The 25,987-nt window shown below is 41.9% G+C and overlaps 1 protein-coding gene across 2 annotated transcripts in view; it reads left to right on the forward strand.

The window, feature by feature from the left end:
* LOC122813874 (zinc finger protein 578-like) overlaps nucleotides 1–25,987 on the forward strand; it is an 890,730-nt gene that overhangs the window by 704,728 nt on the left and 160,015 nt on the right. For both annotated transcript variants that reach the window (XM_044086414.1, XM_044086413.1), the window contains one exon: nucleotides 13,882–14,220. In XM_044086414.1, the coding sequence (XP_043942349.1) occupies nucleotides 13,882–14,220 (339 nt within the window). The remainder of the gene's footprint in view (nucleotides 1–13,881; nucleotides 14,221–25,987) is intronic.

Genomic DNA, 25,987 nt, shown 5'->3' on the forward strand with positions numbered 1-25,987 from the left:
CAATTAGTATTTGCCACCTAATTAATATTTGATGTGGATATCCCACCACTGCCACCACAAATGTGATGCCTGTGCCCTGGCCCTGGCCCAGCAATCAAGGAGCCTCAATCCTTGCCACTAACACCAGAGAGAGCATCTCATATATGAGGAAAGGATAACAAATACACACAGTAAAGTTCAATTTCCCTTAAGAGGACACAGCGATCACAGTCAGTCCGGGGCTGGTCACTCCTTTGCTCCCTGGGTCCCCAGTAAAACTCCCCGCTGGCACAGCTATAGGGTCCAGATCTCAGCCTAGCTGGGCAAGCTAAAATCTCCAGCACCCTCTCTGTCCAACCATTGCTTCGTGTCCCTGCCCCAGTAGCTGACACACACACACACACACACACACACACACACACACACACACACACACACACACACACACACTTTGAGATAAGAGGTTATACAACCACACAGACACTTCTGGGGAAGGTTGGCACAGGTTCTCCATCTGTGCCCCTTTTACCCAGACTATACTGTAGTAGCAGCTGCCACCACCCAGCTAATATTATAAGCTACGCAAAGGCCCTTAAAAGTGTGTCCATTTATTACTGTGCAATATTAATATCCAATTAGTAGTATAGCTCAGGGCTAAAGCTATTAGAGTGGCCTTGTAGAGTTTTACCAAAGGCATGCAAGTACTCTTAAGAGCTTAAGTTAGCTCTACACAAACCAGCCTCAGATTAAATAGTTTAAAATATTTAATAATAAATAATTGAAACCACAAGACAATACTTTCTACTAAACAGTGCTAGTCAAAAGTTCAGAGATCACACAGAAATACTTAAAATAAATCAGTATTACAGTTCTGACATCACAGAAAAACACTTGTCTAAACTTTCTAATTTCTACCTCTCTAAAAGAAAATACAAGTATAAGATAACTTACATAACACAACAGGCAGAGTGCTGATGAGTTGAATATCAAGACAAAATGCTTAATCTCTGGTTCTTACTGTTTAAATTGAAACTGCAGTTCTGCTAAAACATTACATAATGTCACACTTTCCTGGTGTTCCCAGGCTGACAGAAATGTCATTTACATTCGTTTACACTTCGAGCAATAAAGGACATTCCATATGTAAATTCTGGTCATTAATTTTAGCCTTAAAACAATAGGCAGGAAGCCTTCATCTAGCTTGGCCGGAGCCGAATTGTAAACATCAAAGGCAGTGATGAAATCATTTTAATTTCAAAGGACCAACAAGAAATGCTTGACTTAGCTTTCTTTACAGCAGATGGCAATGTTGCCACATTGTTTTAAGTTCAGCATTTCACAGCATACTCTTTCATTTAAACAAACAAGCTTGTAGTTCAACATTCATATTTACAAATGATAGAATTATCTGTAAAATTCTATCTGGCTAGGCTGGCAGCCTTCACCCATCTCTACCAGTCTTCACAGTTGTATTTAGAATCTGCAGCAATTTTGTTTTCATAACAGGCTTTAGATGATTTGATAAGGTATCTCAGTTTTTTTGTTGAGACTAACGAGAGTTTTTCCAGTCTTGGGATTTCACTCTCTTCTGCAACAGTTTTTTTCTTCTTTTGTAGAGTTTGTTTATGGTAGGGGTCCACCAGATTGGCTTCCTTCTTTTGGAGGAGAGTGTCTTGGTGCTGTTGGGTATGGCCCATTCCATGCAGATGTGTATGTGCTCTTACAGTGCATTGGTGTATGATTCAACAGTCGTACACCTATGTTCCATCTGTGTGGGCGATTTCAGGAGCCCAAAGTTGGCTTTGGAGAAGTTTTTTTTTTAATGGTTTCCTTTAATGGTGTTATGGGTGGGATGTGGATGTCCATGGTGATAAGTTTGTGGTCAGATCTGATCAGGGAGGAATTTTGTTGTTGGTAATGACCAGGTCAAGGATGTTTCTAACCCGGTGGGGGTAAGAATGAGTTGGTCTAGGGTGTTGGAATTGATAAATTCCCGAAAACTTTGAGCTAGTGTGTTAGTATATGAGTAATTTTCCCAATTAATGGAGGGGTAGTTAAAAATCTCCCAGTATAAGGGTATTGGATTGTACCCTAATATTTTCCAGTGCATTTAGGAATGTGGAGTGGGACTCTTGGAACATATTGATGGGTCTGTAGCAAGGTACAATCTGGATTGCAGTTTTTCCCAGTGTTAGTTGCACCCGAAGTATCTCAGATTTATTATGTTGGGCTATTTGTCTGGAAGTGTGCATATCTTTTATGAATATGGAGGCACCTCTACCTTTAGTGCTTCGATTGAGATTTGGGAGCCGAAAGGTGTGGTAAGAATTATAGCCGAGTAATGCAGGGGTGCTCTCCCAAGCCCTGAACCAGGTCTCAGTCACTGCATAGATGTCAATGTTCTCCATTTTTAGGAGTGCATTGAGTGGATGCATTTTGAGATTTAGGCTTCTAGCATTGATTAGCAAAACCCTTAGATTTTGTTTGCTTGTGACTGTTAAGGTGGTAGTTTTGTTTTCAGGACATTGCCTAAAAAAGGCACTCTAGGGGCAGCAAGAGTATTGGCCAGTATCCAGAATCCCAGGGGTGACAGGTGCAGGCCATCTCTGGTGAAGCATCGAGGTCTGTCAATCATGTCATCCCAAGCAGACAGATACTGGATCCCCTTAGAATGACACCAGAAACTTAGCCAACTGTTATAGTAAATAATTTTCTGTTTGTACTGTGGTATCATTTTGGGTGACGGTAGGATGCTACTCAGGGCTAGGGGTCATACCTGCCTGGGCTACAAGATTGGAGAGCTCCTCTACATCTCTTTTCTTGTAGTCCAGGGAGGTATGTCCCAAGTCATTCAAACCGACATGGACAATGACAGAGTCATATTTGTACCTGTTGTGGAGCGACCTGAGTGCATGTGTTATGTGGCGTATCCTGGCACCCGACAGGGAGCTGACCGTAACTTTCTCTTTATTTAGCCTGGTGAGTGGGACATCAGTGTGCCTTACTATTGAGTCACCTATGACTAGTGTGGTGAGTAAGTTGTTTTGCCTTAGGGGCTTTGGTGGTATGGCACACTGTTTGTGTTAGCTGTGTGTTTAATGTTTTGTGCTGGGATGTGGTGGTTGTTTGTGTTTCTGCTTCGGAGGTCTCTGTTGTTTGGGCAGATTTTTATTGAGAGCCTCTACAAAGGTAAGTATGTGTTTTGTATTTCTATGTGAGGACTGTGGTGGTGTATGTTCTGGAGGGCTATGTGTTGAATGTGGTATGGTGTAGGTGTTAACCTTCTCCTCCTGACTGGCTGATTCAGTCTTAGCTGGAGAGTGCTTGGCTTCCAGTTTGGCTATATATGTGCATCTCTCACAGGTCATAGTGCTGTGGCATAGGAGGAGGGGGTTGTCTGTGTACATAGTTGTTACATTGCCTCAGGATGCCCAAGTTCACCAGGTTGATAGGAGAAAGCACAGGGAACTTTAGACATGCCTGGTTTAATGCCCAGTATAATTAAGTACTGGGGCTGCTTTCTTATTCTCATTTTTGGAGAGTTTTAGTGCTGGTAGCTGTATATATGCTACAGTAAATGCTACTGTTTAATGCATCCTCAATCTCTTTTCCCATTTTGCACATTGGGTTGGGCTGTCACTTCAGCAGTTACAATCATCTTGAGTCAAGCTTTATGCCACCAGGTGGTTACTCCTGCCATGGTAGTTCATTCGTACCACTCACTCACACACACTCTCTCCTACAGCCAATTTTTTACTGTATATACTTACACTAGTGAATGGAGCAGGGCCTTCGCATTGCAGAATATGTATCTTATGATGCTGTAAGTGTGGCAGTCAGAACTGAGTTGACATGCAGGTGTTGAATACACAGGATGATGGACATGTAATACAAGAAAAAAAGATATATCCCTAAATTTTGAAAAAGTACATGTTCATACCTTATACCTCCATACTCTCCCTTCTTCACTCACTCCCTTCCTTCTGTCAATTTCTATACCCTGACTCTCTTTCTAAATATACCACAACCCTTTTTTTCTCTCTGACTTCATATTGCAATTCCTGTTTGTATTATAGTAACTTAGCTTTAGCCAGTTTATAGAGAAATTAAACTTTTCTGATTATTATCATAGTTTCATAGTATAGTACTAGGCTATCTGCCCTGGGGCAATTGTAAGCCTAGCCATAGTGATGTGGCTTATGCCGCCCCATGAAATGGTACAAAAAATGTACAGAATAAATTTAGAATACTGTGCCTCTGTCTAGTAGTGACACAATGAAGGTCCCCTTATATAATAGAATTGGTTTACTGTGCCCCTGTCTAGCAGTGACACAGATGTGACCCCTGGGGTAAATTTACGATCTCCCATCCACTCATCAAGATTTCTCTTGAAGAGAGTCAGTGAGGGGCTTTGCCTAATACAAACTGGGATCTTGTTCCAAAGCATGGGGAGCCTCTGGGTTATGAATCTATCCCTCCAGCATGTCCTATTCATACTTGTGCCGAGGTTTAAGTCTTTAGCTCTCGTGGTCCTGATGGACTTGGATTTTTTGAGGTGGAGCATGTCCATCAGATCCTGATTGGACATGGCCTTGTACGTCAGGCAGAGATCACCTCTGAGCAGGCGGTATGCTACTGAATAGAGCTGAAGTTTCTTTAGTCTGGCAGAATAAGACATGTTGGAGACCCTTGATCCTCTTGGTGAGGTAATTTTGTGGTCTCTCCAGCTGTTGCAAATGCCGGGTGAGGTACATACCAAATGGGGCATTGTACTCAATCATGGGTCTGATGAGGGAGGAATATAGGGGTACAATGACATCCTTGGATCTGGATGTGAATCCCTTCATGATGAGGTGTGCAAGGAAGAATGTTTATCTAACCACTTTGGCAGCGTGGGTATCAAATGAGAGGTTGCTGTCGACTTGGGTCCCTGGGTCTCTGATTACTTTTTCCGTACTCAGTGGGTTGCTGTCTATGTGATAATTTGTGGGTACTTTGTTTTTCCCAAAGGGGATGACTATACATTTTTTGGCATTTAGTTTAAGGCCGTGACTCCGGCACCAGTTGTCCATTTCTGTGAGGCCATTTTGTAGGATGTGTGTGTCTGCTGGTGTATCGACTATGGCGCCTAGTTTGCAGTCATCTGCGAACTTTGTCAGCCACAGCCCTCCCATGTTTGCTTTAACATCTGAGAAATAAATGCCGAACAAGAGGGGTCCCAGGACAGATCCCTGTGGGACACCACTTGTGACTGGCTTTGAGTCTGACATTGCTCCAGCGATTTTAACTTTATGGATTCTGTCCTTTAGCCAGTTTGCAACCCATCTAGTGACATAAGGGTTTACTTTTAAGCTGTTGAGCTTATCTATGATGCCTGAGTGGGGTATTGTGTGAAGGCCTTAGCCAAGTCCAGGTATGCTGTATGGACTGCTTTGCCCTCGTCAATGGCTCTAGTGACTGTTTTGAAAAAGTCAACCAGGTTTAAAAGGCAGGATCTGCCCTTTACAAAGCCGAACTGGGTGGGGTCAAGTGTCTGTAGGTCCCCTGTGTCTCTGTTTATGAGTTCCATAATGATTCTTTCCATAGCTTTGCAGACCAGGCTGGTTAAGCTTATGGGGCGGTAGTTTCCAGGGTCTGTATAGGCATCCCCCTTGTGGAGTGGGACCACTGTAGCTGTACGCCAGTGTTCAGGTACATATCCCGAAGTAAGGCTAAGGTTAAATAGCATTTTTATGTGTGGGTTTAGCTCCTCTTGGAGTTCACGTAACACGCAACCCGGGATACCGTCAGGTCCCATTGATGCTGTGTTTTTTGCTTTGTTTAGGTCGGTTCTCACTTGGACATCTGAGATGACAGGGAGATTACATTCAGCTGGGATAAGTATTTCTTCTTTTGGGGGTGAAGGAGGGGAGAAATTTGCACTGAACCTGTCGGCCAGAATGTTGGCAATATCTGTGGGTTCAGTGTATTTTTTATTGTTGTGAACCAACTCTGAGCATATCTGAGGGCTCCCGCCCAGGTTTCTAACACAGCTGAAGAAGGCTTTGTGGTTATCTTTAGTGTCCTTAGTGATTTTTCTCTCAAAGTTGGCCTTGGATGTTTTTATGAGAGAACGTAGTTTTCTGCTAATGTTCATCAGAGATGTCTTCCCTTCATGGGATTTTGCTCTGACGTGCAGTAGCTTCCTTCTTTTGTTATACAGTTTGTTTATAGCTGAGGTCCACCAGACAGGACGCTTACCTTTGGTGGAGAGGGACTTGGATTTGTTTGGGATTGCATGATCCATGCATTCTTGGAGATGTCCATAGAAAGCATTTGTGAAGGATTCGGCATTGTGGGATGTGGTATCCACTGGCACAGTGGGCTTAAAGGATACCATCTCAGTCTTAAGAAGAGTGAAGTCTGCTTTTGAGAAGTTTTTCACTGTGGTCTTTTGTGCTGGGGGTGGAGGTGGGATATGTATATCCAGGGTGATTAGTTTGTGGTCAGATCTCACTAGTGAGGGGTATACTTCTGGTGTGGAGCATTTTGTCCCCATGTTTGTGATGATCAGGTCTAGTATATTATCTCCCCTAGTGGGAGAGGTGACTAATTGTTCCAGTGCATTTGAATTTATGAATTCCGGGAACCTTTGGGCTAGGGTATTAGGGCTAGAATAATGTACCCAATCTATGTTTGGGTAGTTGAAGTCTCCCAGTATGATGGTATTTTGTGATACATTCATATCCTACAATGTCTTCAGGAAGGCTGCGTGGAGTTCTTGAGATTGGGAGGGTAGTCTGTAACATGCTACCAGTTGTATAGCAGTTTTGCCTATGGTTAGTTGCACCTGTATGGTCTCTGATGCTTCATGTGTTGCTACTAACCTGAAGGTGTAGGTGTCCTTGATGAATATGGAAACTCCCCCTCCCTTTGTGGTTCGGCCTGGGTTTTGGGGCCGAAAAGCATGATACGAGGCATAGCCTGGTAGTGCTGGGGTGCTCTCAGGAACCTTGAACCAGGTTTCAGTTACTGCACAGACGTCGATGTTCTCCATGCTGAGGAGTGCATCAAGTGCCTGCATCTTGAGATTTAGACTTCTGGCGTTGAGCAGCATTACCCTTAGTTTTTTTCCATTATTGTTTTCTAAGGAGGTGGGTTTGTCTTTTGAGCCTTGCCTAAAAAAGGCACTATGGGGGTGGCAAGAGCCTTAGCCAATATCCGGAAGCTCAGTGGTGACAGGTGAAAGCCATCCCTTGCAAAGCAGCGTGGCTTGTCCAACATGTCATCCCAGGCAGACAGACATTGGATCCCCTTAGAATGACACCAGTACTTGAGCCAATTGTTAAAGATGATCATCTTGTCTTTGTATTGTGGTATCATTCTTGGTGAGGGCAAGATGCTGCTCAGGGTCAGGGTCATACCAGCCTGGGCTACATAATCGGGGAGCTCCTCTATGTCTCTTTTCATGTAGTCCAGGGAGGTACGTCTCGGGTCATTCACACCAGCATGGACAATGATGGAGTCATATTTGTACTTGCTTTGGAGTGACTTGAGTGCGTGTGTTATGTGGCGGATCCTAGCTCCCAATAGACAGCTCACAGTCACCTTCTCCTTGTTCAGCCTGGTCAGCGGGACATCAGTGTGTCTGACTATAGAGTCACCTATTACTAGTGTATCAGACAAGGTGTTTGGCCTTAAGGGCTGCGATTGGTTGACACACTTTATTGAAGTATGTGTTGCATGTTTTTTGTTTTGAGGTGGTGGATTTTTGGGTGTCTGCTTTGGGAGCCTCTGTTGTTTTGGTAAGTTTTTTATTAGAGCCTCCGAGTATGTCTTTGTGTTTTTATGTGTTTGGTTTGCAGTTGTGGTAGGTCTATGTGGGACTGGGATTGTTGTGAGTGTGGTTGCCATCTCCTCCTGTCTGGTCATGCCAGCCCTGAGTTGAGAGAGTTCAGCCTCCAGTTTAGCTATATAGTTGCATCTCTCACATGTATTTGTGTTTCTTGGGAGGAGGAGAGGGTTGTCTGTGTACATGAGACAATTGTAGCATTGTTTCAAGATACCCAGATTGACCAGCTGAACTGGAGACGACGCCAGTGATCTACCACTCGACATGCTAGAACAGTATAAGGGAGTGCTGTACCTTTAAGGGAAGTGGATATTCACAGGGGTGGTAAGTAGATGTAGTGCTTTACTTAGTACGAGAGTGCTTACTTGGTAGAGAAGTATTGAGAACAAGTGCTAGGCTTATAATATAGTAAGTAGTCTGGTTATACTAAGAGTAGAGCTTCCTTAAGGGAAAATTTGAAGAGCACACTTGGCGGAGCCAGAAAAACTTTAACCTTGTTTAACCGGCACTGCGCTGTGCGCACAACCGCGCAAAGCCGTGCAAACGCGGATTTTAAACAGTGAACTACAAAAGAGCTAGAAATGGTCCAAAACAACCAATTACTACAGCTTCTTGTGCTGAGGTCACTTCCTACAGGGACAGGTAGGCTGCTCAAGGCTCCCCACTCCCACTGGTGAGCAAAGAAACTTCCTTCTATCCAAGTAAGGTAATGGACAATACAGGAACTACACCACAGCCCAGAATACAGCAATGCCTATAAACTGGTCTAAACTAGTCGAGGAGAGGCGGGAAAACAAGGATTATTTTTTTGTTTTTTTGGTAGAAACACACAGAAAATGCAGAGACAGTGATAAATTAGTTACACAGGCTAGCACACTTTAGTGGGCAGCCTCCACAGTTAAATTAAGCAAACAAACAATCATCATATATGTTGTATATATTATTAACCAATGTTTTCGTATTATGTCTAATTTGGTATAATTATTTAAACTGTAGATGTTTTTGTATTTCTTTGAGGATTGTAAAATTATTGTTCTTAAAATGTTTTGTAGTAGTTTGGAGCTTTTCTCCCTGGGCCTCCAGTGAAAATGGGCTCCTACACTGTCAGACTTTTCCAGTAATCAAATGTCAATCAATACATAAATATTTGAAATTGTTTAAAAAAGGGACTGATATATTAAAATGCATGTTAAATAGATTTTGCATTTTGATGGCAGAGAAAATGATGTTTTTAGTAGTTGTACTGATCCGTATTTCAGTGCAGTTACAAATCTCATTTGTAGGATTTATTAAGTTTTAACTTCCAAATGAAGTTCACTGCACATTAGTGAGTGTAAAGGCCTGCCATTATGTAAAACAAATCTGTTTCCAACTCTGTAGGTCTGCAGAAGTCATTCTGCACCACAGATGTGTACTGTAAATCCACAGGCCCCCACAAGCCATTCTGCTTCATAGATACATTTTATTTCCTCACAGGCTGGTCAGCATTATAGATGTATTCTTTTGTTGTAGACCTACATGAGCCATTTTGCAGTACAGATCTGTTTACCAACCCATAAAAACACAAAATAAATTTTTCATTATAGATCTGCCTTATAGATGACACTCATAAACCTACGCAAGATATTTTACATCACAGATGTAAATTATCAGCAAATGTGTGTGTGTGTGTGTGTGTGTGTGTGTGTGTGTATATAAATATATATATATATATATATATATATATATATATATATATATATATAAATAAATAAATATATATATATATATATATATATATATATATATATATATACATATATATGCACACACACATGTGGATTCCTATCATTTGATCGAAAACTGAAAATATTGAAACCCAAAGTATTGAAAACCTATTTAATATAGGGGCGAGCCCCCTTTACCCCCTATTAATTATATATATCAACTCAGCAATTGCACAACAGTGGGAGAAAAGGTATAACATTTATTCTGACAGCTGCATTAGCCTAAGGTTTGGATCCTGCCAAAGAAATAACTGGTCAGCTTCTAAAAGCTTTCATCCCATCCACACTGTCACTGCTCCTAGGATGATTTAATTTTAGAATATTCTTACATAAACGGCCAGAGTGGCTAAAAGTCTTCAGAACTTTCTTACTGCCTCAAGGAGTAAAATCTGAGAGGCTTCACAGTAAACAGCAATTGACTACAGGCTTCATTTCTGGAAGGTAAGTCCCTATAGGAGAAACTTTCCACACAAAATATTTTTGATATATTTTCTAAAGAATGCTGGCAATTTTAATAATATCATAAGTTTCTTATAAGGAACTGCATTTTTTTTAGAACAGGGCTTCTCATTGAATAATGAGACTGTTTTGTGAGACAGATGTACTGCATTTTAACTAAGTGCAAGGATTTTAAGCTTAGAAATTGTATTTATGTACTTGAGTGTTTTGGTGCTTATGCACACTGTGTGGCTACTTGCCTTCATTTTACTGTTTGAACCATTTTGCTTGAAGGTGCCATATTTAACCACTTGAAGTGTATTTCAGGAATAGAAATGTATTTTATGGTTGGTGCTTGAGTACACTTTGGGACTTTTTTTTACTTAATTTGGTTTCTCTCCACGATAATGTGGTACATAAAGTAGGAGGACACCGGCCCATACCCCTGTGCTGGCTGGCAGTGATACCTTGGGAGTTAGCTTCTGGCAATACTACAAGAGCAGACCATAGTGGTAGACAAGCTAAGCAGATCCTGGGCAGATCCTCATGAGTGGAAATGCAGTTCATAGACCTTCCAGGAGTTTTCCCAGATGTGGGGAACGCACCAAGTAGATCTGTTCACCTCCTAACAGAACAGACAACTAAACACACCCCTGCAAGCAGGCATGGAAAACGTGTGCTCTTACATTCCCATGGTTTGGGGTGTTCCTTTATGCATTTTCCCACTTTCCAATGATCTCCAGGTTATTTCTAAAGACTGGGCAAGTCTCTCCAATAATCAGTGTAGTGGCTCCCTTTTGACCTAGAAAAAAAATGGTTCTTCCTTATGGAATTGGTCATGGGCAATTACCAGAAGCTTCTTCACAGACTGGATATATTCACACAGGACAAGTGGAGTATGGTACACACAGTGGTCAAATAACTGCATCTGACTGCCTGGGGGATTCAGTTTGATGCCTTCCACTTTCAAGAAGGTGTGCGGCAGGTACTGAAGGAGACAAGAAAGCCTGGCACCCTACTAAAATATTGGGGCTAGATTGAAGAGAGAAATATTGACACTTAAAATGCCAACTGATGGCAAGTCATGTAGGTTTCCTCCGGGTACTGTCATTTCCTCCCACATTGTGTGTGTGTGTGTGTGTGTGTGTGTGTGTGTGTGTGTGTGTGTGTGTGTGTGTGTGTGTGTGTGTGTGTGCTTTAGAATCCTGAAAACACACAGGATACTAACACTTGCTATATTCCAACACAACATATTACCCCTCCAACTATATGGAGGGGGCAAGCCCCCCTGCACACCCCCTGTTACTTAAATATAACAACTCCGAGATTACACTTCATTACACTAAGTGCAATCTTGGGGTTGATATATTTAAGTAGCAGGGGGTGTGGGGGATACAGGGGGCTTGCTCCCCACTTATACTTGGAGAAGAGTAATATGGTTTGTGTTTTATTTGTTTCTGTATGTACTTGTGCTGGAGTATAGTAAGTGTCTGGTATCCTGTGTGTTTTCAGAATTTTGAACTTTCAAGATTTTTGTCTTCAGAATTTTGGGCTTTCAGGATTCTGTAGCTCTCCTATCTATATACACACACACACACACACACACACATATATATATATATATATATATAAAAAACATGGTTTACTATTGTTTATTCAAACGGAAAAACATTTTCCGTTCAAATAAACGAATGGTAATACCGAAAGTAAAAAAAAAAATGCCTTTCACAATGTCGAACCAAATGCTCGACACATTTGACTCGACATTGTTGTTGAAACCACCACGTGATAGCCATATAGGAGGTGATATAAATCAAACTCCTATACAGCTATCACATTTTTGCAGAGGGGCAAGCCCCCCTGCACCCCCCTACTTGTATATTCTAATTCAGAGATCGCACTACAGTGGGGATGTGGATGAATTTCCACTCCCCACTATACCACGATCTTCATGCAGATGGTCGATTTCCACTTATGTGAATGCAGTTGTTCATTCGCATAAGTGGAGTCGACGATCTGATGCAAAAGTGCTTGTGCTTTCGACATTCCGTTTTTCAGCACATTGCAGCCGATAGACTGTCGTTCGCATAAACAATAGTAAGCCATATAAAATAATTGTATGTGTATGTTTGTATACATATTTATATGATATATTTTTTAATGATTGCTAAGGAAAAGTTTGCCATATTTCTTTAGGGGGTCAAGAAAGTCCTGAAGATTTTTAGTTACTCTACTCTGGCTGTTTATATAGCTTTCCAAAAGGGGTTAGCCCATAATCAGCCAATGTGACAGTATGGATGGGGGGGGGGGGGTGAAAGCTTTTGGCACCCTACCAGATGTTTTATCCTTGGCAGGATGCATCCCATAGGCTACTGCAGCAGTGAATATTTTGAATATCTACAGATGTAGGTTAGTGCAAATTACACAACTATACTTTCACCATTTCTAATATTTACATACACACACCTGACCCATACACCTATATAAGGAGTTGTCTCACATTTGTTTGCTTCTGAGTCTTACAAACCCAAGAAACATTTTGTAATCCAATTGGATGCTGTATTGACACAGATCTGTTATTCAGTATCCCACATTTCTATGTAACTTTCTCTTATCCTAAAGCTATTATCCATCCACATGGACCTACACTAGTTACTCTGTATTATACAGGTATTCACCTGAATGCACCTGCACCATCTTGTATGACAGGTGTGGCCTTCATCATTAGAGATGCATTTAAATCATTGTACATTCCTGATTTGTTTCTTAACAGCATAGATAGACATGAGTCCATCATACTGGCTCAGAAAAAACTTTTAGACATTTTAGGAGTATTAACCCTTTCAGGATATTGATTGAATGGCAGCACAATTATTACATCAATGTTTGTACAGATTTTTCACATTGTACAGGTGAGCTTTGTATTCACCAGCCTCATGTAAGTACTTTCCAAACCTAGTATGTACTACAAGAGACTGCACTCTTGCAGATAGAGCTAGCCTTTTATTTCCACCTTGATTTGGGTCATATCCTAAGCACTGCAATTTTTGCTGGCCTCTCTTCTGCCAGAGTCACTGGTCTTGCTAGAGGAAGTAGTGTCACTTGGTGTTTTGGATCTGGATCTTGCTTCTCCTATTATGAAAGGTTTTGCTTGTCATAAGTGTCCTAAGGGATGGTTGTTTCATTGTAGACCTTATTGACTCTAAAGCTGTTTTATGAGAGAACCTTAAATGGTAGCCCATTAAGCACCTGTCTTCTCTTTTCTTGACAGTATGTTCCTCCGTTTCAGACTTCACATACCTATGCATCTATTAGTCTGCAGTGACTCTTGGCGTATGTTTGGGGGGTTATCTTCGTACATGACATGTACCCCAGTACCCCTCCTCCAGAAAGGAGGACATTTTTATATGGTTGCCCTGCATTCTGAGCTTAGCATACCTCTCAGCTGTTCAGAGTTTCCACAGAAAGTCCAAATTTCTTCCTCAAATTTTTGGTCTGTTCCCTATCAAATTTACAGTTTTCTGGCAAATTACTGAGGACAGATGTTTGAAGTTCAGATTTCAATTGCTTCAGAAAGTGCATGCAAAGGTAAATCTTTGATTTATAAGAACAATATTTAAAATCTGACACTGACTTTGACCTTTCATTATTTCTGGCTTTGTCCAGACTTCTTGCAGTAGAAAGTTGAGAGGTATGAGTATAGTCCACCCCCAGATCACCAGTGTTGCAGATGGATGCTTTTCCCGTGTAACAGATGGGCTGCCATTTGTTCATTTTATTTATTTAAGGGAACTGCATGAATACAAGTTACGCTGCAGTGCAGAGCTATTAGTTTTACTTATTTTTATTTATTCTTATGTTTCCTAGGAAGATGTTTTTAATTTGGAGAAATACATTAAACAACAGTTTGCAGAATTACACCAGTTTCTCCTAGACAAGGAACAACAACTCATCCAGCAGCTGAAGAGTGACGAAGCAAATACTCTAAAACAGATGGAAGGAAATCTCGAGTGCATTAAACAAGAGATCGTTACCTACCTTGTGACAGACTCTGATGACAACTTGGAGCTCATGATTAAAGAAGAGGACAGCCTGAAAATAATGGAAGAAAATGTTAAATCTGTTGAAAATGATGCTGTGGCCATTAAGGGCGTTAGTCACAGCAACTTGGAGATCAGACAACCGGAACCTGTTGGTTTGCTAACAGTAAGCATACTTTTTATTTCTGCTTTTGTTGATGTGACATCTGAGACAAAGAAGCATTCTTGATTTTTTTTACATATTTATTGGGTTTGTTGGCCAGTCAGAGCCCATTCTCAATGGATATTTAAACAGATAAGCTCCATTATTTGTACAAAAACACAAAAATAAAAAAACAGTTCTAAAAATAAATGGAAATCAGTGATGCAGTTCTACACTGTATTTTTTTTAGCCATTCTTTAGTGATGCAACAATACACAACATTTTTCAGTCAGTAGTAAATCATCACTGAGAAAAAAAAGATGTTTACCTTTAGAAAGGTGATTCACACTCGGGCGAACAGCAATTGTTTGAAAGGCTGTTTGCAAAGTTTGCAAATGCCAAACGAAAAAAGGTTTGAATGTGCAATGAGCGAATGCACAGTGACATTCGCTCATTGCACATTCTACATTGTGGGGCGGATTGAACTATAGTGGGGTTCGGAAAATGGTTCCTTTCCCCACTGTAGTGCGATCTCAGAGTTAGAATATTAAAGTAGGGGGGTGTGTGGGTTCGCAGACCCCCACATGGGGGGTGCAGGGGGCTTACACTTCTATTTTTTTCATTCGACATTAATGTTTGAAAAACAGCAAATCTGATTTTTGATTTGCTATTTTTCGAACATTAAGGACTATCGCCGTTTTCACTGTCATGGTTACGAGTCGCTCGTATGAGCATTTGTACCACTGAGATTCGACTTTATAAAGGTAAACTAAAAAAACAAGTAGCTTTGTCAGATGTGCAGACTGGAGAAATCTTGCTTGGAAAAGGGTATGTTTCCCAGTGTTGACAGTGGTGTATGGAGGTTTGCAGATCCTGTGTTAGTAGTGATTTGCTATAGTGTCAATGACTGTTCTAAGCTGAAATGCACCTAGAATAAGTGAAAAACTTCTCTAAATTTCACACTCCTCAAAACTGAGGTGGAATCCTTCAAAGCCCCCGGTCCTGTGGAAAATACGGCCCAGACCGCAGAATCCTTTATAAATGCATGCTATGAACACCTTCAGGAATGCATGGATCATGCGATTCCAAATAAAACCAAGACCCAATCCTCCAAAGGCAGACATCCTGTCTGGTGGACCCCAGCCATAAACAAACTATACAATAGAAGGAGGAAGCTACTAAATGATAGAGCAAAATCCCAAAAAGGGAAGGCATCACTGATCAGTATTAGCAAAAAACTACGGGCACTCATAAAATTGTCTAAGGCCAGCTTCGAGAGAAAAATTGCACAGTACACTAAGGATAATCACACGGCTTTCTTTAGTTATGTTAGGAACCTGGGTGGTAATTCCCAGATATGCTCAGAATTAGTCCAAAATGACAAAAAATACACCGAACCCATAGACATTGCCAACATCCTAGCTGACAGGTTCAGCACAAACTTCTCTCCCCCCTCCCCCCCAAAAGGGCAAATATCTATCCCAGCAGAGTGCTGCCCCCCTGACATCTCAGATGCTCAGGTAAGAGCCGCCCTCTCCAAAGCAAAAAACACAGAATCAATGGGACCAGACGGTGTCCTGTACATGAACTCCAAGAAAAGCTAAACCCAAACATAAAACTACTGTTCAATCTCAGCCTTACTACAGGATATGTGCCCAAAGAGTGGCGTACAGCAACAGTGGTCCCTCTCCATAAAGGTGGTGCCTCAACGGATCTTGGAAACTATCGCCCCATAAGCCTGACTAGCTTGGTCTGCAAAGCTATGGAAAGGATCATCATGGACCTCATAAATAAAGATATTTGGGACCTACAGACACTGGATCCTACCCAGTTCGGCTTTGTTAAGGGAAGATCCTGCCTCTTAAACCTGGTTGATTTCTTTGAAACACTCACCAAGGCCATTGACGAGGGGAAGGTGGTCCACACAGCCTACCTGGACCTCGCAAAAGCCTTCGATACAATACCCCACTCGGGCATTATAGATAAGCTCACCAGCTTAAATATAAACCCCTATGTCACTAGCTGGATTGCAAACTGGCTCAAGGACAAAACCCACATGGTTAGAATTGCTGGAGCCATGTCAGACTCTAAACCAGTTACAAGTGGTGTCCCACAAGGCTCAGTCCTGGGACCTCTCTTGTTCGGTATATATTTCTCGGAGGTACAGGCCAACACGGAAGGACTGTGGCTGACCAAGTTCACAGATGACTGCAAACTGGGCACCATAATCGACTCTCCAGCCGACACAAGCATCCTCCAAAAGGGCCTCATAGAAACAGCCAACTGGTGCCAGAGCCATGGCCTCAAGCTAAATGCCAAAAAGTGTATAGTCATCCCCTCTGGCAAAAACAAAGTGCCCACAAATTACCACATAGGTGGTAATCCATTAAGTACAGAAGAAGTAATTAGGGACCTGGGGACCCAAGTTGATAGCAATCTCTCATTTGACAACCACGTGGCCAAAGTGGTTAGAAAAACATTTTATATAGCCCACCTAATCATGAAGGGATTCACATCTAGATCAGAGGAGGTCATCGTGCCTCTTTACTCATTCCTCATCAGGCCCATATATAAGTACAATGCTCCTTTTGGGATGTACCTTACCAGACACCTGCAGCAACTGGAAAGACCCCAAAAGTTCCTCACCAAGAGGATCAAAGGGCTCAGATGCCATATGCTGCCTGGTTAAAGAAACTCCAGCTCTACTCAGTGGCATACAGCCTGTTCAGAGGTGATCTGTGCCTGACGTATAAAGCCATGTCCAACCCGAAATTAATGGACATGCTGCACCTCAGAAAATCCAAATCCCATCGAGCTACGCGCTCGAGAGACTTGAACCTCAGCACTGAAATAAATAGGACATGCTGGAGGGACAGATTCATAACCCAGAGGCTCCCTTCACTTTGGAATAAAATCCCAGTCCAGGTTAGGCAGAGTCCCTCATTGACTCTCTTCAAGAGGAATCTTGATGAGTGGATGGGAGATCGTAGGTTTACCCCGGGTATCACTTCTGTGTCACTGTTAGACAGAGGCACAGTATACTAACCTCGAAAAAGGGCATAGCAAAATAAATTTAAAATGGGTGGCGAAAGCCAAACACATTCTGGCTGGGCTTATAAATGCCCTAGGGCAGATAGCCTAGTATGAACCTATGAATAGAGAGAGTATGAGCTACACTTGAGTGGGTTGCACTTTGGATGGTGGGAAAAGTACAGTTTTGTACCTACCATAAATGTAGATGTTCGAAGATCCACATTGCTGCAGTCCTTACACTTGGGTAGTCAGCTGTCCTCGGTCGGCCCGAATATCAAAGTATAAGGCTGACGTCGGTCAAGGTGCATCAGACTGACATCAGGACGTCAGGGTACAAATGCGCATGACCGACGTCATATCCTCAGTCTTTTCTTGCCCCAGATGTCAGAAGACCCTAAAAGAAAGGTCAAAACCAAAAGACAGCAAACAACCAACTAACCACCCTTGCAATAATAATAAGTACCATATAAACAATAAACACAGTATATACAACCCAACCCACACAATCGCCTCTAACTACAGAGGGGAAGGAGGGAGGGTAAATTGGACTGCAGCAATGTGGATCTTCGAACATCTACATTTATGATAGGTACAAAACTGTACTATGTTCTTCATCTCACATTGCTGCAGTCCTTACACTTGGGTAGAATCCCAAAGCAGAGGTAAGGGAGGATGGCAAAACTATAAAGAAGCAGGAGCTGCCAAAATGCCCTGTAAAATAGCAGTGGCAAAACCAGCCCTAGATTTAGAGTAAAGTGGAAGGTGATAATGCTTAGAGAAAGTATGCACTGAACTCCAAGTAGCTGCCTCCAAAATATCTTTAGTTGCCACCCCTTAAAAAGCTGTCGAAGTGGCAGTAGCCCTAGTGGAATGAGGCCTAATCCCAGTTGGAATCTCCTTGCCATGATGGGAATAACAGAAAGCAATGCAAAACCCAATCCACTTAGAAATAGTTTGTTTTGACACAGGCTTGCCCTGAGAACTCAAAGCAAAAGAAACAAATAACTGCTGAGACTGCCTGAACCCTTTAGTTCTGCTCAAATAATATCGCAGCTGCCTGTGTACATCTAAAGTGTGCAAAATCTTTTCCCCTTTATTTTGGGGATTTGCATAAAAAGTAGGCAAATGAATAGTTTGGTTTAAAGCCACACTAGAAACCACTTTAGGCATAAAGGAAGGATTAGTACGCAAAGATACCCTATCCTTATGGAAAATTAAGAAAGGCTCAACCGCCATAAGGGCCTGCAATTCAGAAACCCTTCTTGCAGAGGTAATGGCCAACAAAAAAGCAGTCTTCCATGATAAATATTTCAACTCTGTAGTAGCTGCAGGCTCAAAAGGTTGTAGAGTGAGTTTCTCCAACACAAAATTGAGATCCCAAGCAGGAGTAGGAGCTCACGGGGGTCTTTTATATTCTTTGCCCCTCTAAGAAATTGCTTGAACAAAGGATGAGAAAACAATGGTGGGTCACAATCATAGTGAGCCGAAATTGCTGCAGCATGAACCTTAATAGAAGAGAAGGACAAACCTTTGTCCAGCAACTCAGTAAGATATTGAAGAGCCATACTTAAATTAGGCTCAGAAACATCAAAATCCTTTGCTGCACTCCAAAATAAAAATCTCTTCCATTTATCTGCGTACACTTTCCTTGTACTAGGCCTTCTAGCTTCCAAAATAACATTCAAAACTTGCTGTGGAAGTTGAGACCTTCTATGGTTCAAAACAGAATATGCCAGGCTGTTAGGTGAAGAGAGTGAAGCTTGATATTGAGTAAATGACTGTCCTCCTGAGACAACAGGTGTGGAATCAAGGCAAAGGCCATGGAGGCTCCCGTACCAGACTTCTCAGTAATGGGTACCAGTGCTGTCGAGGCCAATCTGGAGCTATTAAAATCATCTTTGGCTTGTCCTGTCTGACCTTTAGAAGTACCTTTGGGAGGAGAGGCAGAGGTGGAAAGGCATACACATGAAGATTGCTCCAATTGAAAGAAAGAGCATCCACTTTCCAAGCTGTGGGATGAAACCTTTTCGTGCAAAACTTTGGCAGCTGGTGGTTTAGTGGAGAAGCGAACAGATCTATGTCTGGAGTTCCCCATGACACTGTCAATTTCTGAAATACATGAGGATCCAATTTATTTTTATTTATTTATTTATTTTATTTTACATTTGTTAACCGGGCTAGTCTGGCTGGATACATGTCCATTTTCAGCAGAGGCCCGAGGAGAAAAGCTCCACTGTCATACTATAACTTTACAGTTTAAACAGATACAGGTAATAGAGATAACAGTCATTCAAACAGTAAAAGAAAACAACATAATGACAAAAGAAAAGTAAAGTAAAATTGAATATACAGTATTACTGGGTTTGTGTAGCTTGATACATGTATATTTTCTACACAGGGTTGAGGAGGAAAGCTCGCCTATCATACTAGAGACTATACAAATTAACAAAGTCACAAAACAGAAAAGAAATCAAACTTTGTGATAAAGAAGATACAAATGATATACAGAGTTAACTATGAGAGCAGGTAGTGTATCAGTTATCAGTCAGGATTCAAGCAAGGGCATAGCCAGTGTTTTTGTAAATGATTTCTAATCTGTTTTTAAAAAGGTGACATGAGGCTAGGGAGGTCAGTCCAGTGGGAAGTTTATTCCAATAAGATCCAATAGTGTTTGCAAATAAGGAGTCACCTGCTTTATTATGAGATTTGATAATAGTTACTAGGAGCTTGTTGGCTGAACGAAGTGAGGTGAGATTTTTATAAGGTGTGATAAGGTTGTTCAGTATGGGTGTGTTGGAGGGTAATGTAGAATTTTAAAAGTGATGACTAATTGCTGTAGGAGTATTAGATTTGGAAGTTCTAGCCAGTTGAGTTTCTTTAGGTTGAGACAGTGATGTGTACGGAATGGAGAGCCAGTTGCAAATCTGGCAATGCTATGGTAGGCTAGATTAAGTTTCTGAAGGTTAGCTTTGGATATGTTAATAAAGGAGGGAGAGGCATACAGTAGTGTGGAGATGAGGTGAGTTTGGGCAAGAGATACTCGGGATGTGGCAGTAAGAAAGGGCTTAAGTCTGTAAAGGGCTCCTATCTTTTTATTTACTGTCTTGATAGTTAAATCAATATGATAGTCAAAGTTTAGCTGATTGTCTATGGTGACACCTAGCAGTTTTGTGGAAAAGTCAGGTTTGATGATAGTGCCATTGCAGGACACAATGGAAAAAGTGATAGGAGTGGATTTAAGGGTTGGTGTGAAGAGTAGAAGTTTGGTTTTTTTGGGATTTAGGAGGAGACAGATATGTTGAAACCATTTTTCTGCTGCTGTGAAAACCAATTGGGTAGAGGAATGTAGTTCTACTGGGGATGGAGCAGAGCAGATGAGCGTAGAATCATCAGCATACTGTATACATGTGGATGTAGGTAGGGAAGTGGGTAGGTTATTTATGAATATAGAGAAAAGTAGGGGACCTAAGATGGACCCTTGTGGAACGCCTATAGTAATTGGGAGTTGAGAAGATAGATGGCTGTCCCAAAGGACTGCTTGTTTTCGATTTGTCAAGTATGAATCAAACCACTGTAGTGCTGGTGAGTCAAGTGACAGGGCTTCTAAAGTGTGGAGGAGAAGTTGATGGTTGACCATATCAAATGCTTTTGAGAGGTCTAAGAATAGTGCAGAGGAGAACAGGTTGTTGTTGCGATTTTTGTTTATTATGTCTGTGAAGGAGAGAAGGGCAGTAGAAGTACTGTGATAGGGCCTAAATCCATGTTGAGAGTCTACAAGCAAGTTATTACTCAAGAGATGATGTAAGAGTTGATGGTGTATGCAGCGTTCCATTATTTTGGATAGTGGCGATAGAAGGGCAATAGGCCGAAAGTTAGAGAGTTCGTTGGAGTTACCTCCTTTGTGGAGGGGAATGATATGGGAGATTTTCCAACAAGAAGGGATTTTGGATTCAGTTATTGTTCTGTTGATTAAGATGGAGACTGGGTAGGCTAGTTCGGTTGCAGCTAGTTGAAGATATTCAGCTGGTAGTTTGTCGGCAGAAGGGGTGCAAGGTTTAAGTTTAGATAGTAATTTACGTATATAGGTAGTGGAGACAGTATGAAACTTTAGTATGGGGGTGTTGTTTTGGGTAGGGGTTGTTTGGTGGGATAGGGGGGGAGTCATAGTGTTTGCCAGAGAGGCGACAGTTTGAGAGAAGTCATTGAAAGTGTTGGCTATTATGTCGGGTTGGCTTTGGGCTAGGCTAGCTGGGGTGGGGGTTTTGGTATTCCCTGGATGAAGTAGTTTGTTTATTCCTGACCAAAATTGTTTGGGGTTTTGTTTTTGGTTTTGTTGATATTTAAAGTGATAGTTTTTTTTATCCAGATAGATAAGTTTCTTTGTGGTGTTTCTTAGGTGTTTGAAGTTCTGATGGTCAGCAGGGTTTTTTGTGGATCTCCATTTATTCCATAATTTATTTCTAGCCCGCATATTTTGTTTAGTAGTTTGTGAGAGCCATGGGGCAGCCTTAGAGCTTAGTCTAATTAAGCGGGATGGGGCATGATGTTGTAGAATTTGTAGGAAGGTATTGTTGAAATGGGTTACTGCTTCGTCTATTGGGAGGTATTTTAGAGTTGACCAGTTATAGTCTTTGAGTTCATTTTGAAAGGATGCTAGGTTAAAATCTGTTTTGTTGTGTATGGTACGGTAGGTAGCTAGCTTGGGATTGCTATATTTTTGTTTACAGATAAAGGTTAGGAGATGGTCACTGATGTTGTCAGGGAGAATTCCTGTTTTATAGGAGAGGGGGTTGTTGTTAATTAGTATCCAATCTAGAATGGTTTGTTTGTGGGTTGATTTGTGAATTCTAGTAGGGGAGTTAATGGTTTGATGAAAGTTAAAGAGATTAAGGTGAATGGAGGGTTTGGGAGATATGCAGGAGTTCCAGTCAATATTGAAGTCACCTAAGATTATTGTTTCTTGTTGAAAGTTACTGGAGACCCAGCTTAGGATATTTTCTAGTGTATTGATGTTGTTGCTTGGAGGGGTGTAAGAACATATGATATATATAGCCTTGGTTTTATTAACTTGGAGCTTGGAACAGAGTATTTCAGCATTAGTTAGGGAGGGGGGCATGGAGTTTATTACTGTTACCTGTAGGTTGGATTTGTATAGAAGGGCTACTCCCCCGCCCTTTTTATTAAGACGATCCTGTCTTAAGGTATTATAGCCTGGGGGAGTAAATTCGTTGTCTTTGATACTAGGTTTAAGCCAAGTTTCAGTGAGACAGAGAATGTCAAAGGCATAGAAATCAATTAAGGCATGAAGTTGTGTGATTTTGTTGTTGATGCTGCGAATATTTAGGTGAGCAATACAGAGTGAGTCAGGGGAGAAGGGGGAAGTAGAACAGTTAATATTCAGGTTTGAGTGGGTGTGGCTCATGAGAGTATTGGGGCCAGGGTTGGGGTGGATGTCACCATGTATTAATAGTAGTGTTTGCGGGACTTGAAATACTTTTATGTTTTTGCAGGGTATTAGATAAAATCGTTTAGAGGTTTGGAATCTGTAGTGGTGTACTTTGTGGTAGAGAGGGGGAAGGTAGGGAGAGGTTGATAGTATATTACTATGTGCTTGTTCAAGTAGAGGAAGTGTAGATGTGGTGTGTTTGGCTAATACAGGAGGTTGGTTAAGCATAAGATATTCATAGGAGGTAAGAGTATGGTAATAGAGAAGGATGTTAAGAAGGAGAAGTAAAAAGATTGTGTTAAGGTTTAAAGGCATGTTACTAGTAAGATGAGTTTTGCAAGTATAGGACTGTGTGGTGTAAATAGTAGAGTGGGGTGAGGTAGTAAGATATAATTGTGGAGAGAGGGTGTGGTTGTAGGACTTGGAGTATGGTATTGCTAGGTGATGTGTACTGGGAAAGGGATAGGTGGTTATCTAATAGGGGGAGTGTCTAAACAGCTATAAGGGCCCCTGGGGGTGGGTGGGAATTGGGGGTAGGGTGGGGAGCGGAGTGAGCGTAGCTTAACGGCGGGAAGAGCAAGTGAGACGATCAGTTGGAGAAAAAACAATCAGGTAAGAAGAGAGAAGCAGGTGAAAAGGTAAGGGTGAGCTCAAGAGTAGAAGGTTGTGGAGACTATAAGGTAAGTGGGGGTAGGTGATAGTAGAGGGTAAGGTAGAGGAGTCAGGCGTGAGGGAAGTAACTAGAGACAGAGGTCAAATATATACTGGAAATGACAGTGGTGTTGTAGTAGAATAGTCTAAAGAAAAAGGTTATGGGAGCAGTAGTGTAAAGGGTGCCACCTAGTGGCCAAGACAGGAAGGATATCAGACAGAGCAGGCAGGGAGTTTACCAAGACAAATAACCTCAGGGTAGAGAGAGGTTTTTCAAGGACAAAGCCGAGTAGAGGAGGGAAGGAGAAGGGATCTAAAGTCAAAAATGGGGGGGGGGGGGCTGCTGGTTAACCTGGTAGGGAAGCAAATATGTCCTGGAGAGTAATGTTAAGCAGTACAAGATTAGGACATACTTTCCAAAACGGTCAACTCTGGTAAATCAGTCTTATTTAGGAGGACGTACAATCCTATTCAGGAGTTTGGTGCTTAATTATGATGTCCACGGGGCTTCTTTGGCTAGGGAAGGACAGGAACCCAGGTGTGCAGTCTGATAAAGTTATAGGTAGAGAGAGAAAAAGGGGAAAAAAAGTCAATTAGTCAATGAAGTTTGTACCACAGAGCTAGTACATATGCTTTAAATCAATGAACAGGTCAGTGCACAGACTACTGTAAGACACATTGTATTAAGCTGTTCAGTTAGATTGCTCATAAAACACAGTAGGGATTTCAAAAACAACCTTGCATCAGTTACATCTAAAAATAACAATTAAGCAGGCGAGAGCTACCTCACTGGTAAAATAGGTTCCACTCTTCAATAACTAACAGGCAGTCAGCAGCTTCAAGAGAAAAGGCAGGACACAACATTCACAGCCATGCATCTATAGCCAATGATTACAGGAATCCCAAGGGGGGTACAAGGTAGAATATAGCATTGGCTCAATGTTTATAGGTCAAAAAATTACATACTTTGTGAACATATGTGCACGGTGCTCATAGGCATTAGTCAGGAGCTTACAAAAGGAACAGTGTGCAAAAACATTCCCGTATTAAAAACTTAAGCATAAAAAAACTCTTAAACAGCTACAGTTTCCTGAGAACGCCAGCTAGAAGTTGTGGGAGACCACGTGGAGGCTAATCTTGGTCAAGGAACGCTGTCGATAAGCTGGAGCAAGGGGTATCACTGACAACAGAGAGGTTGTGAGGGGTATCCACCGAGGTAATCAGAGTGAACAATATAAGACTACAATTGTGGTAAACACGATGTAGGGAATATATGCGTGCGGACTCATATATCGCGCTATGGTTGAAAAAAGAAACCCTCAGCCTCCAAAAGCTTATGCTACAGGTGTGGGCCAAGGTAGACTGATAGGGTAGGCACTACCTCTGGGTCGCTTGCTAATAAAGAGTGGAGGAAAGAAAAAGACAAAGCCTTGCAAGCGAAACCGCCGCTAGGTATAAGTAGTTACTTAGGTGCTCTAAGCGCTGCACTATCCAGCAAACAGGCTAAGAGAGAGCGGTATGCCGAACGCTTCCGCTGTGGCTGTTTGTTCTAACAAAAGCAGCACTAAAAACAGTTTGGCTTTCCAAAATAATAGCAAAGAGGATGGCTCTTAAGCGTCGCCAAACAGCAGTATCACGATGCTTAGAGTGAGCAGTTAAAGCATATGCTACCGCTATGGTTGTTTGCCTAAATGTAAGATAGGACATAGGCACGGCACATGGTAGCAAAAAGCAAATAGCAAGTAAAAATGTTTTAACGACCATGCGTGAAGGCTGGCTCAGGGCCAAACAGGAATAAAACAAGGGCTGATAACCCGCTTCCGTAAGTTCCTAGTGAACAGGCTTTCCACGTGGTTCCCATCAGCAACGTAATGTACAGTTCAACATTTCCAGGTCTACAGAGCTAATCCGACAAATGTCGGCCAAACAGTACTGGATACAAACAGACAAATAAAGGAATAAGTGAAACAAAACACTCAGTAGTGCACTTAAGCCAAGTACTCACATGAGGGATATCTACTCCCAGCCGAGGAGACACAGCAGCCCACAGAGGGATAATCTATAGGAGGAGTCGGCTAGGGATGGGTGTATTTGTGGGATAGAAACGAAATGAGGCTGGTGGGGAGGAGACAGGTAGGGATAGTAGGAATAGGAGTACAGGGCAGATAAACAACAACAAGTATGTAGATCAGGAGGCTATAGGTGAGGATGGCAGGGATGGAAGGAAGAGCGGTAGAGTACGAGCTGTAGGCAGACAAGAAATCGACAGTAGAATACTGAGGGGGAGATGATGGTCAGAAGGAGGTGAGCGTAGTAAGAGGAGGGTAGGGAAGGCAAGTTAAGGAGTAAATCACAGTATTGTGCAAGGTATGGAACAAGAAGGTCAAAGAGAAGTCACAGAGTAGATACAGGTGAGACAGGAGAGGGAAATCGAGTGGGAAAAGAGAATAGGAATATGCAGGTAAGCAAGTGAGACGATCAGTTGGAGAAAAAACAATCAGGTAAGAAGAGAGAAGCAGGTGAAAAGGTAAGGGTGATCTCAAGAGTAGAAGGTTGTGGAGACTATAAGGTAAGTGGGGTAGGTGATAGTAGAGGGTAAGGTAGAGGAGTCAGGCGTGAGGGAAGTAACTAGAGACAGAGGTCAAATATATACTGGAAATG

This window comes from Protopterus annectens, chromosome 10.part0 (assembly GCF_019279795.1).
Source record: "Protopterus annectens isolate FY-2018-M chromosome 10.part0, PAN1.0, whole genome shotgun sequence".
NCBI lineage: Eukaryota > Metazoa > Chordata > Ceratodontiformes > Protopteridae > Protopterus > Protopterus annectens.